This window comes from Camelus ferus, chromosome 5 (genome assembly GCF_009834535.1).
Source record: "Camelus ferus isolate YT-003-E chromosome 5, BCGSAC_Cfer_1.0, whole genome shotgun sequence".
NCBI lineage: Eukaryota > Metazoa > Chordata > Mammalia > Artiodactyla > Camelidae > Camelus > Camelus ferus.
This window is the reverse complement of record NC_045700.1, coordinates 34,426,535-34,440,063: the sequence shown is the minus strand read 5'-3', so window position 1 is coordinate 34,440,063 and position 13,529 is coordinate 34,426,535. Positions and strand designations below refer to the sequence as shown.

The 13,529-nt window shown below is 37.7% G+C and overlaps 1 protein-coding gene across 13 annotated transcripts in view; it reads left to right on the top strand.

Moving 5' to 3' along the window:
* Positions 1-13,529, top strand: part of CYTIP (cytohesin 1 interacting protein) — a 92,083-nt gene that overhangs the window by 19,605 nt on the left and 58,949 nt on the right. For 2 of the 13 annotated variants that reach the window (XM_032479488.1, XM_032479483.1), the window contains exons 1-3: positions 542-633; positions 2,241-2,349; positions 3,955-4,056. The exons of 1 other annotated variant lie outside the window; for it this stretch is intronic. In XM_032479488.1, the coding sequence (XP_032335379.1) occupies positions 4,054-4,056 (3 nt within the window). In that variant the 5' untranslated portion in view covers positions 542-633; positions 2,241-2,349; positions 3,955-4,053. Of the gene's footprint in view, positions 1-541; positions 634-2,094; positions 2,350-3,546; positions 4,057-4,386; positions 4,646-13,529 lie in introns of those variants that run through there. 10 more of the 13 variants (XM_032479480.1, XM_032479476.1, XM_032479481.1 and 7 more) reach the window with 10 other exon arrangements.

The window sequence follows — 13,529 nt, the reverse complement described above, 5'->3', positions numbered from 1 at the left end:
TGAAAGGAAGGCAGGACACATTTCAAACAACTTTTGTAAGAGGCTCTAGAGACAGAACAATTTTTTTACTAAGTAGAATTTATCTTCAACTGCCTATCATTGTGTTCTGTCCAACCTATAAGAACATCTATTTTTCTCTTTCGTAAAGAGAAAATGGCCAAAATGAATTTGAAGGATAATCTTTTACAGCAATCCAATCCCTCCCTTTTCTCCTCTCCTCTTTGTTCTGGGTCCTTCCTTATTACCATCTTCTAGTCTCCTGTTTGACTTGAAACCGGAGATAAGTAGTTTCAGCTAGCATTGTCATTGCTGTCAATGGTTAGCTACTTCTCGTCCCCTGTAGCAATTCCACCAATATACCGTTTTCTTTTCAGTGTTATTATTGTAACTGGAGTAGAATATGACCCTGGCTCATTGAAGGGTAACAAGCTGAATGACAATGGTGTCGATATTACTAATATTACTATAATAGCTGTTTAATTAGAAAATAATAGATTTTTAACTTAATAATGTATTCAATTGATTTTATTCTCCTTATCAGCAGCTCTGCTTAATAAAGGGTTTTTAAACATCCCATTGGTGCTTTCACCTGAAGAGTAAACCCAAGTATAACGGATCACTTTCTTAGCTCCAGTAAGTACTATACTGATGTTTTGTAGGAAATTCAACTTCAACAAAGATTTAGTGCCCCAGTTGGGCAAACAAGAGGGCCTGGACTACTTGCGAAGGATACAAAGGAGTATCTCTATACATGAGACAAGCAGGCTTTAGTTACGTACCTATATAAATAAATATGGGATGAGCTAGTGGTGTGGGAATTGGGGAAGAAACAACTAGAAGATGTCGTCTGATCTTAAGATGTGAACAATTTCCCAGGTGGGCAGAGTGCTGGTGTGCATGCATCGGAGTGGGTGAGGAGCTCTTTCAAAGCAGAAGGTTTCAGATAAGCATGATGTAGTGAAGATCAGGAAAATCTGTGCTGGAGATGGAATAATAGGGAAGAGATGCTGAAGCGAGACAGGTAGTTTGCGGCCCGATGCGAAAATTCTTTAATAAAATGGAGCTTGAATTTCACTAGTTGCGTGTGTTAACTAATACCCTGGAGTGACAAATCAACATTATACGTCTGTTATACTCTGTTTAGTCAGGGAGGTGTTACTAGGGAGGGAAGTTGAGTTTTAAGTGGTGTCATAGTTCCCTCTGACTTTCAAAATATGTGTACATTGCTGAGTGAGAACTGCAACAGCCTCTATGTTCTGTCCAACCCGGGTTGGGTTAGTGACTCCCAGAACAGACTAGAATCCTTTCTTGCATCTTTAAAACATAACAACTTAAATCTCTTTTGATTCATCAGAAAGACACATTTTTAAAAAGCAGCCTCTTTTTCCAGGTAGTCTTAGATCACCACGTCCCCTAAAATACCTGGAGTCCATTGCCTAAGAAGAAGCATTTAGAAATGCCATAAGTCACTTTCTATATCTGACCTGCCATTTTTGTCACATAAAATAAAAAAGAGGTCAGAAAAGAAGCTCTCTGCTTCACCAAATATGCTTACGCATCTGAATAATCATTTTCAAAAAGCCAGATTATTTACACAAAGTGGTTGGAATGATATCTTAACCCTCCTTGTCTGTCTATAGTAAGTAATTCCACAAACATTGCAAGAAACAGGATGGCTCACAATGAAGCTTTGTTTATGGCATCTTAAAAGAAAGCACTTAGAACTGATATTCCCCTATTCCTATCATCGTAATGAGATTTCTGCGTAAGTTAAGAAATTTTTCTTTTGCGTGTTTGCTCAGCACTTAGCACATTATAGGCATTCTAAAGGATGGAGCACATTCCATTAAACAATTTGGGCAAAAATAAATTGTAAACAAGTGTAATAAGTAGTGTAGTCAGGTGCTTAGTGCCCCAGTTGGGCAAACAAGAGGGCCTGGACTAGCACAAGAGCCTGGACGGGCTGTCTTGGTTTTCTGCCACCAGTGCCCAGCACATAGCAGGTGCCCAGTAAATATCTGGGGTATAATGAAACAATAAATAGACTCTTTTTCCTCATGATTTTGCTTGCAGTGGTTATCTTAAGGGCATAATAAAGTAATAATTGTTCCATGACTTCTTGGGTTCATAAGTTAATATTTGCAAAGAGCTTTGAACTTCTTGGGGAAAAGGAATGGTGTTTTTCTTGGCAACATATCATGTTTGCAGTGGCACACAAATTACTCCTCCTCTTCCTCCAGCTGCCCACACTGTGCCCTCCCCTAGCTCTTTGCGGGGCCTGGATTTCCCAGAAGGCAGCCACTCTGCTCTCACTGCCTTCCTCCAGCCACCTCCAGTTCGACAGGAAAGGTAGGGACGGGGCAAACGCCGAAAAGATTTCTTTACGAATATATGTATGCATATGCATGACTGGGACATTGTGCTGTGCACCAGAGATTAACGTATTGTAACTGATGGTATTTCAATTAAAGAAAAACAAAAGAAAAGATTTCTTTAAGACCTGTCAAGAGACTCTGAAGAAATGGAATATGGATTGATCCTAATAACGCCTAGAGGAATTGGTGTGTAGAGGGATGCAGGTTCTTGGTCAGCCATGGAAGAAGCTACTGGGACAGGCAGGTTGATCCATGAGGACATATCAGACTAGACCCTGAAGGGGAGATAGAGGGTGTCATATAGGCAATTGGGAGCATGTGCCAAGGCAGCTGGATTCTAAAGTGTCTATGGTTTTATTCACACAATACAAAACCTTGACTAGTAACCGGCAGAAAATACTATAGTTTTGTTAGAAGGAACTCATAAGACAAGATGGGTTTCTTTTATATGGGTAAAAATTTCAACTGTTAGGATTTCTTTCCCTACAATTTTTAAAAATATTTAATGATAGATAAAAAGACATTCTATCTCACAATAGATAATCATAGGCTGCAATGTTTTCCAATTTTTTTGCTGTAAAAATTGCCTTGACTTTTAGAAACTCAATAATTAAACAGTTCAAATGTGTTTTGGGGAACAAAAGCTATTTTCTATTAAGAATGGCTGTCCTTTATGAACAAATTCAAGAAAAAAGAATTTTTTCTTTTTGAGGTTACAATATATTAACTTTCAACTGGTGATCAGAATACACATAATAAATATCTCAAGGTAATTCAGGAAAGCCAGTTACAGGTACAGAATAACTAGAATGACTATCAGTGGCAGTTCTTGCCTTAAAGGTAGGAACAAGTCCTATTTTCCACAATTTACAAATGATTTTTCCAAACACAATAGTGACGTTTTCTCTGTGTGTGGAATATTTTCCGTGATATATATTTATATGCTAGTTGCTGAATGTGTGGCAAATTTTCTCTCTCTAGAAATTGTTTCTAGGGACTGGAAATAAATGTTATGTGAATAAAAACTAACATGGTTTTTTATTGAAAAGATAGACCTATGTAATGTCTGCTTTGCTTTAAAGGGAAAGTTCAGGTAAGCCTGGCTTTAGTTGAACGGCATGAAGTTAACCAAAAGTCTTAGCTTTTGTTTAGAAAAAATTATGGAAGTTCTTTCCAATTAAATTGCATTCATTATTAATCTGAAAACAAAAGCAAGGAGTAAAATTTGTAGATAGATTAAAATAAGTAGCATTTGAAACCCTGAAAGCTCAGCGCCCCCATAAAAGCCACATGTAAAACATTTAGATGGGAGTGACTCCAGATAAGAAATAGTTTCTTTCTCTACCTAATTCATTTTAGAATGAAGAACCCAGATTTTCCATTCGTACAGGGCTTGAGAATTACACAGGCATTACTGAAATTTTGCTGTTTCTCTCTCTTTGTGAGGTATTTGATACTAGACAGTCTGTCTTGTCCTGAAATAGATGGGAACCCCCTTCAGGAAAGACGAGGAGGGCAGCATGAGTTCGGCTGAGATTGAATTTCCTTTTCAGAATCTCAGTGTCCTGTTGCATTGCAGTGGGCTGTAAATTCATTCAGAGCCGACTAGACGATACCTCAGTCCTCTGGCGTGGAGGCCAGGAGGGATCTGTGACTAAGATTTGCCAACTAAACTTCTATGGTAAGTTTGAGTTTGAAATATGGGGTTGATTCTCATTATGTTACTTTCTTTGATGTGGGGGAGGGGAGGAAGTGAGCTAGTTTTAATGAAGTGTTATATAATAAGATAAAATACTGAGGGAATTATTGCTAGGAATTCTTTTTTTAATTTCATTTTTTTACTGAAGTGTAGTTGACTTGGGAATTCTTTATTCGTGTATTTAATGAGTAAGCTGATTGGCTTTTTAGGGTTTCTTTCCTAAATATTTTGGACTTCTACTTGTCACTAGCTCCCTCTTTTTTTGTTGTTGTTTTTGTTACTGTGTCTCTTCTACTTTTTCTGCCATCATAGGGTCAGTAGATTTGAGGGTAAGGATGTCTTCTATCAAGGCAAATGCTGAGTTTGTAACATCCAGACAATTTTTGGTAATAGAAAGTTCCAATAAACACAGGAGTGGGACATGGTTGCAACAAGGGAAAAATAGAAGAGGCTGATCTAGAAAGTGGAAGATTCTGACTAAGAGAAAAGAAAAGAGAGAGCTGGTGAGAAGCCAAGTTTAAACTGACTGAGCAGTGGAGCTCAAACGTGATATTCTAATGATGAAGACTGGGTAAGTCAGCTAATGGAAATTTACCACGTGTGGGTGTGTGTGCGTGAGAGAGAGAAAGAGAGAATAGCTTATTTTCTTACCTATATCCACACTAGCATTTCTGAGGACAGGGACCCTGTTCTTAGCTCTGTATCATTTACAAAGAGCAGATAATTGATAAACATTTATTTGTCAAAAAAAATTTCTTTTTGTAGCTGCTACAAAAAAAAAAAAAAAAGTCAACAAGCTAGTTCTTTTTCTGTGTTTTCTGTGAGATAGGCCTGAATAAGGTAATCAGAACTCAGGCAGAGGCAGCTGGAGCTTAATCAAATAAGTTGCAGCCAAAAGGTGAGCTGGGAGCTGGTCACAGAGCATTCCCTCAAATCCCCATCATGCCAGTCACACTTTTGGATTAGAGCACCGGGATCAGGACATTGTCTCCAGGAAAAGCTCTGTTAAAGGACACTTTTGGTTTCAAAGGAGAAAGACACAGGACAGTGGATCTTGAACTTTAAAGGATAAAAAGCATTCAAGGACTGGTTTCTGGGTGTCACTTGTGGTGACTCTGACTCAGGAAGTCAGCCGTTGGGGTGTGACGGATCTCCCTGGGAATCTTTACTTTGTAAAAGATGCAGATTTTGGAGGACCTCACTTCTGGGAAAAATGTGTAGGTTTCCTAGCTGTTGACCTCATTAGAGGGCTGTTGGTTCATAATCCACCAGACGCCTGGCTCTGAGAGGGACTGAGCAGCTTAGAAGAAAAGACAGTGCCTGTGCCACACAGACCTGGGTTTAAATCCCCTGTGGCTTTGCCCAAAGTGCTTTTCTTCTCTGAAATTTAGGTTCCTCCTTTTAAAGGGGAGAACTCTATTGTCTATGTCATGGGATTTAAAAAAAAAAAAACGCACACAAGGCACTTTGCAGAATGACTGGCACATAATAAAGCAATTGGTAGCGTCTTGTGGTGGGGAGAGAAGGAAATGTCAGTGATAAGCCCTCAGAGGCCAGGAAAACGGTTTGCAGAAGACAGAGCAAGGCAGGACCAACTGGGAGGCTAGTTCTAGGATCCTGCGAATCCAGGGGCAGCATCTGAAGATTGATCCTAGATGAATAAACATGACCTTAGGAAACATACTTTCTCACCATTATAAATACTTCCCAAAAGTGGTAATGAGCAACCCAGATGGCACAGTTCGTTGGAATTATAATTGATTCCTGATTAGTATTTAAGCCAATAGTTTAGTTGATTTTCCTCAGGAAAACCATTATAAGAATGTCTAAAAGGGAACAAAATGAAATGCATCACATTCAGTGATTTGTTCATATCTGTCACCCACCCTACATGGAAGGAGTAATGAATGAAGAGAAAAATGGTGAAAGGGAGGGAGAGAACTAGGACTACAACTTAAATAGACTGTCATTAAATGGAATCCTTTTCTGGTAAATCTGTGGGGCAGTAGGCTGTACTGAACCAGCTGGCCAGTTTGCATGTGGCTGCTGCCAGCTACTCTCCCAGGAAGAAGCATAAAGAATAGAGGAAATGGGGCTGATACCTTGGTTAGGTGACTTTCTTAAAAGACAAAGATGAAATTTATTGGCACTTGAATGTATGCTATGGCTGAACCAGCCAAGTTAATAGATGAGAGATATGAAGGTTGGGTGGGGGTGAAGTGGGATCAGACTGTCCATGGGCAAATAATTTAGCCTCTTTGGGCTTTACTTTCCTCTCTAAATGTCCTTCTAGTCCTGATACATTGTGATAAGGCATAGATGGTGGGCCAAATCCCAACGCTTTATTTTATATTTTTCTCACCTAGAAAGCAGTCCCTAACCAAGGTCCCTAAGTTATTGCCAAATGCTAGCTATTTTGAGAAATTTTGGTTACGCTCAACTATGAACTTTTTAGATTTTTTTCCCCATAAGTCCAAATTTCAACTTAAATATGTTTTTAGCAACGATGTTAATTTTCTGGATAAATAACTATGGTAATAGACGGTAATGAAAAATAGTGAAGAATAAAATACTGATAAGAGTAGCAACTGTTTTTTGAGTAATTGTCATCTGCTAGGTATTATACTTGTCACATTGCATCTTTCTTCCTTACACTAACCCTGTTAGGAGGCGTTACTGTGGCCATTTTCTATGAGGATTCTGAGAGGTCGAAGAGACAGCAAATAGCAGGGTCAGGATTTGAAGCAGGTCTTTCTAATTCCCAAACCCATATTTCCACTCCTTTAATATACCGTCAATTTGCCATACTGAGTGCATTCATGATAATCCTGTATAGTTTGTTCTTCGATTCAGTCTTCTAATTTTTATCCAGAAACACAATGCAAAGTGCTTTGGTGTCCTACTCCTTCACCTTCCACTTGTGATCACTTAAGTGGAGCACTTCTGTTCCTAACAGCAGTATCATAGTATTTGTTTACTTTCAGTAAAGAATTTACTGACTAGTCTGAACTTGCCTGGAGTGTATACATGAAAGTAACAATTTTTTCTTCTCCTATTACTGAAGTGTTGTCAAATTTCCCTTTTGTTTGAGCAGATACCATGTTCCTCTGGTCAGTTTTTTCTATAAAATAAAAACAAAAACACAACCAGTTCTGTGTTATAGAAACTCAATCTCAATCCAATTAAAAACTGTCCCTTCAACATCATAGGCTAGATGTAAGGTTTTGAGATCAGAAGGATAGGGCTGTGATATGTCTCTGGAATACCATTTCTCTCTCCTACTTCTAGGCTACCCCAGTTTTGGGAGATTTGGGGCCGGGAGGAAGGTGAAGAAAAGAGGATAAGTCTGTTACATTTCTGTACTCTTGGGGGCAAAAATTAATTTATACAAAATTTAAAGTTTCTTATCTGTGAAGGACACTGTAGAATGAAAAGGCAAGCCACAGAATGGGAGAAAATACTCATAAAAGACTTACCCAAAATATGCAAAGAACACTTAAAATTCAACAATAAAACAAACAACCTGATTAATAAGTGTGCTAAAGATCCAAAACAGATACCTCTTCAAAGAAGATATAAGGATTATAAGTAAGTATTTGTAAAGATGCCCAACATCATGTCATTAGGGAACAAATTAAACAATAGTGAGATTCCACTGTACACCTATTAGAATGATGATAATACAAAACACTGACAACACCAAATGTTGGACAGGATGTGGAGCAACAGGAACTCTTATTCATTGCTAAGGGGAATGCAATATGGTACAACCACTCTGGAAGATAGTTTCTTTTAAAATTAAACATACTCTTACCATACAATCCAGTAATCGCACTCTTTGGTATTTACCAAAATTGGCTGAAAAATTATATCCACTTTATAACCTGCACATGGATGTTTAAGCAGCTTTATTTATAATTGTCAAAACATGAAAGCAACCAAGATGTCCTTCAGTCATTGAATAGATAAATAAACCGTGATATGTCCAGACAATGGAATATTATTCAATATTAAAAAATGAGCTAGCTATCAAGCCACGAAAAGACATGGAAGAATCTTAAATACACATTACTAAGTGAAAGAAGGCAATCTGAAAAGGCTGCATACTGTATGATTCCAAATTCCAACTATATGACTTTCTGGAAAAGGAAAAACTATGGGGAGAGTAAAAAGATCATTGATTTCCAGAGGCTGCAGGGAGTGAGAGATGAACCAGTGGAGAACAAAGGATTTTAGGGCAATAAAAGTTGTCTGTATGATACCACAATGGTGAATACATGTCATTATATACTTACCAAACCCCATAGAATGTACAACATACAAAGTAAACCTAACGTGAACTCTGGACTTTGGGTGATAATGATGTTAGCGTAGGTTCATCAACGGTAACAAATCCCCTGGTGTGGAATGTTGGTGGTGGTGGAGGCTGTGCATGTATGAGGACAAGGAGCATATGAAGACTCTCTGTACTTTCTGTTCCATTTTGCTGTGAACCTAAAACTACTCTAAAAGATAAAGTCTACTTTAAAAATTAATCTGTATTGAAATATTATAAAGAGTCAAAAGGAGCCAAAACAGAGAAGTTTGCTTTCTAAATGGATAGCAGATTTTCCATTTTTGTATGTTTTGTAATAAGACTCCTTCCCTTGGACAGTGAACATCTAGCAAATGATAGAGGCATTCAGTCTTCTACCGCCTCTGTATTTTACCCTCGTTAATGCTGATCCTGAGATGACTAGGCAGCAGCTCAGGTGGCTAAATAGGGGCACCTCTTCTTGGAAGCCTTCTCCTTGATAGTGCAGCTACCTCCAAACCCACAGAAAACTGCGCCACAGTTACTGTTCTGAATGATGTAACCCTACAGTGACTCACTGTTACCTAAAAAAAACAGCAGTCCCGAAAAGTTGGGATTCTGTTTTCTTAGAACATTCTTTCCTTTATTCAATACTTTAGTTGGTCTTTGAGCCAGGTTAAAAGAAACAGGGAAAGACAAAACTGAAGCTGGCAAATTATACATGAAATAGCTCTGAGAAATTTAGTCCCTTGGCCGATTGGCCTTTGCCTATTATGTTACTCTTTCACATTTAGCTACGGACACCCACTCTGTGCCTTGGTCTCTCAGACTATTTCCTATCAAAAGAAGAGGTTTTGCACAACTAATGAAAAGTTAATATTTGGAGATTTCCTAACTAGATGTTAAGAACATGTATCTCTGGGTGATATAATGACAGGTGATTTTAAATTATATTTATGCATTTTCTGAAAAACATTCTTATAATGGACATACATTTTTTACTATCAGAAAAATTAAAGATATCTGTTTTAATTTGAAAATAAAGCTTACCTGAAAGAATAACAGATAAAGTAGGTATGAAAATTTTGAAAGATGAGAGTTGCAAGAAGGACTTGCCCTGCTAGCATAGAATAATGACAATAATAATAGCCAATACTCCCGTGGCACTTTGTGCCAAGCACTGTTCTAAGTTCTTTATTTTATTAATCAATTTAATCTTCATGACAATCTCATGATGGAAGTAAAATTGGTATACCCTTTTTACAGATGAGGAAAATTGAGTCACAGAGAGGCCATAAACTAGTTTACTGAAAGCTAGCTAGTAAGGAGTAGAGTTGAAATATAAGAACAAGCACCAGTACTAGCTAAAGATCAGAGCTATTAATATAATAAAAATAAATAGGCTAGAATATAGAAAATCTTTATGGGATAAATGAAGCACCATAAATCAGTGAGACAGGGGATTGGTAATTTAAAATGCTAGTTGGGGAAATTGATTATTTAGATTAAAAAATTCAGTTTAGTCCATCCCCTATAAAAATTATTACCCATTTTATTCCAAATAGATTAAAGAGGTAAGTCTAAATATTTAAACCAAAATAACTTGGAAGATATATAGATGGATATTTATCTGATCTCTAGATGAAAAAGGATTTTCTAAACTTAAAAGCAGTGAAGGAAATCACAGAGGAAATAAAAAATTTCTGTATACCGTAAACAAAATGAAAAGATGAACAACTAACACATTTAAGAAATTGTGATTTTTCATACATATTTGTAAGAAAATCACAAAAGAGGTTAACAAAATATGAAAAATACTCACCCTCTTTTGTAATTTAAGAAAGGCAAATTAACAAATTCAAATTAAAACAAAAATTAGGTAGCAGTTTTCACAGAGCACATTTTAACAAAGATTTTTAACCGATAATCAAAGTTGTCAGGAATTCTGCAGGATGGACGGATAATTTCATGTGCAAGCTTTCTGCCAATAATTTAGCAATATCCATTGAGAACCTTAAAAACAGCCATATTTTTAAAACCAATATTTTTTCATATAAGGATTTATCCTAAGAAAATGGTTATGTGGACAAAGATTTATGTTCACATTTTAAAAACATCACTTCTAATAGTGAACTATTAGAAATAATAGTGAAAATATTAATAAAATTGGATTAGTTGGTGGTAACTGGAAAATACGGTACAGCGATAGGACGGATCGTCACACTACTATTAAAATCATGTTATGAGTAGTTCTTAGTGAAAAAGGAAAATGGTTATTAGTGTTCTAAGTGTAACAGGAGAAGATACACAATTATTTATGGATAATTGTCTCATCTAGTTAAAACTAATAACAATAAAAAAGGACTAGAAAAGTCATGACAAATGTTTGTAATGATTATTGGTGGCGGAATGGATTTCTATATTTTATCAATTGCCTAAAACAGAGACAATCATGAGGAAAATTGTTTTAAACAAGAAAAAAGAAAGACAGGGTGTAGTACAAAGACAAAGGAAAAAGGGAAGATGATTGAAAATGGTGAGAGGCACATGGATATAATTGAAAATCTGAGATCATGATAGAGCTGGAATGGAGCAAAGAGCAAATACAAAAGCTGTAACAATGAATGCTTTTGGCTCAAACTGGAGTCAACAGAACAAGTGCAAGGACAGACCTGTGCTTTTCACTCAGCCCCTGGGGACAGCAGCCAACCCATCCCCAGGGACATGATGATAAAGGCAATGTTTCCCTAAAATAAACCAGTTCTTTGCCCAAACTCATATTTTTACAGACGTCATGTAGATTTTCAACATTACCTCTAGAATGTCTGGTTAAGGTATTTTCAAATAAATGAGTCTTGGAATATAGTCACTAGCATTTTCCATATTTTGTTTAAGACCATAAACATGCTTTCCAATGCATGCCATATTATAAATTTAGGGGCTGCGGGAAGCAGGAGCAAAAGTAGATGTAATTTGTTAACTGTTGTTTTTATTTCTTTATAGTCTAAATATACAGAAGTTTCCAGCATCTCCTACCCTCATGTCAGTCGGAATCCTCTGTCTTAGAGGAGTTTGAAAGTCTAATTATTTTCTTTAAAGGCTTTCTTCCCCTAAAGTTAGATATATTTGTCTCTTGCTTGTAGTCTCTGTTCCATGGCCGGGAGAATTTATTTCCCTGCATTTTTAGTTCTCAACTGGCCCTCTTGGTTCTAATCAAACCCTTTCAGAGTCAGGCTCTTACATGCTTGCTCTTAGCGTAGTGTATCCCTGATTCACACACTCAAGTTTATATGTTCAGCTTCTGTCTCCTCAGATTACTCTGGCATCTCTTCCTGTCCTCCCTTGCACTATCCTGCCTACCACCTCCTAATCCCATTTTCCAAGAGTGAGTGACCACCTAGGTAGACATGATAGAAAAGATTGCTGTTTTTCTTAATTCCTTTTTAGGAAGTATTGATGTTTTTTGGTTAAAACATGAATTGAATTATTTATGTCTAATAAACTTGAATAGAAACAAAGTATATTTAAAGCTGTATTTTCCACTGAGTCATCCTTGAACGACAATATACAGAGAGTAGCATTTTCTTTCCCTTCAGTCTCAGTAAGATTCCATGGAGTTCTCCATCAGCCCGGGATGTGACATTCTGGTTGTTGGATCTCCAAATAGTGATGTCACCAAATCCCAAGGCATTAATCATCATGGCATATGTATTATTTTGCTGCTTTGCTCTGCTGAGCCAAGGAGATAATGCTTATGAATTCATATTCCTCCACTCTCACTTTCTTTCATTTCCCATTCCACTTTCTCTCTGAAGGCAGTTTTGGCTGCCACCAAATACTGTACCCCAGTGCCAAACTTTTAAATGCAAATGGTGTTGTGCCTTTTTACAGGAAAATGTCATCACTTGAGCCAGTTCATCTTTCAGTGGGCACATACCTACTGGTAGGACAGCTATGATTTGGGCTGCTGCTTTGTAAATGTAAAAGTTGCAGCCAGAATTGTAAAATGCTAATTTAACATTGGAATGTCTATAGGTAGGCTTCAAAACCTCTGAGTCACTAAGTCTCTTTAGAAGTGTGGAGTTATATCAACCTGTGATATAACTGTGTATTATATAAGCCCTCTGTTCCCTCTTGGAATTCCTGTTGCTACTAACCGCTGCTATAAACCCTTCTACCATTGCTTCTGCTTCTAGCATTCAGTCACTCATTTAGCAAATATAGAGCAAGCACCAGCCACTGCCCAGCACTCTGCTAGGTGCTCAAGGTACAAGTGAAGAAGAAGAAAGAGGTCCTGCCCTGAAGGAGCTCACAATCTCTTGGAAATTATAGAAAAGAGAGAGTCAATTACAACATGATGTGGTAAGAAAATTCCAACATGCTGTGGCAGAACATAGTACACAAGAAGGACACTCAGACTGGCGTTTGGAGAGAGCAATCAGGGAAAGTTTCCTGGAGAAGCAATCTAGAACCTGAAGGGGAGAAGCTGAAAGCTGTGGGGTTTGATGCTTCCAGGTCCCTCCTTTATGAGAGACACGTGCATGAAGCATGTGACACAAGCATACTCTGAGACTCCAGAAGCACCAGGATGACAGAGAATAAATCATCCAGACCGAGCTTGGCTGGGATCTGGAAAGCAATGGGGAAGTGAAAAATCATGGTTTTGGTGGTGTTTTGGTTTGTTAAAATTCTGGGATGCTTTCTCAGTGTTACTTAATACATGTTAAAAAGGAAAAAAAAAAAATCCTGAATGTGCCCTGCTGGATCCAGGAGTTCATCTGGTGTCTAACTGCAGATCCTGGAGGTTGGTTTGAGGCCCATCAAGTGACCTCTTAGAATGGACTCATTTTGTGAACAGCTTCATCAGAGAGGATCTGTGTGGCCAAAGCTGAAGTGATGCTGCCATTTCTCCAGGATGCCTTTTGTAGATTCTTCCTTGCTTGGCTCAGAAGTGGACTTCACTGACTCAAATTTCTTGAACCTTACTGTCCTAAAGCTTGGCATGCTGGCCCATTAACACGATCAGCCTGTACTGTCCCAGGTCTCAACTTATGTCTCCCTTCTCATCATCTTCTAATAGCATTCCAGATGTCTTCATTAATGTTACCATGACTACCACCACCACAACTACTTCTGCTCCTACTCTTACTTCTGTTAGTAC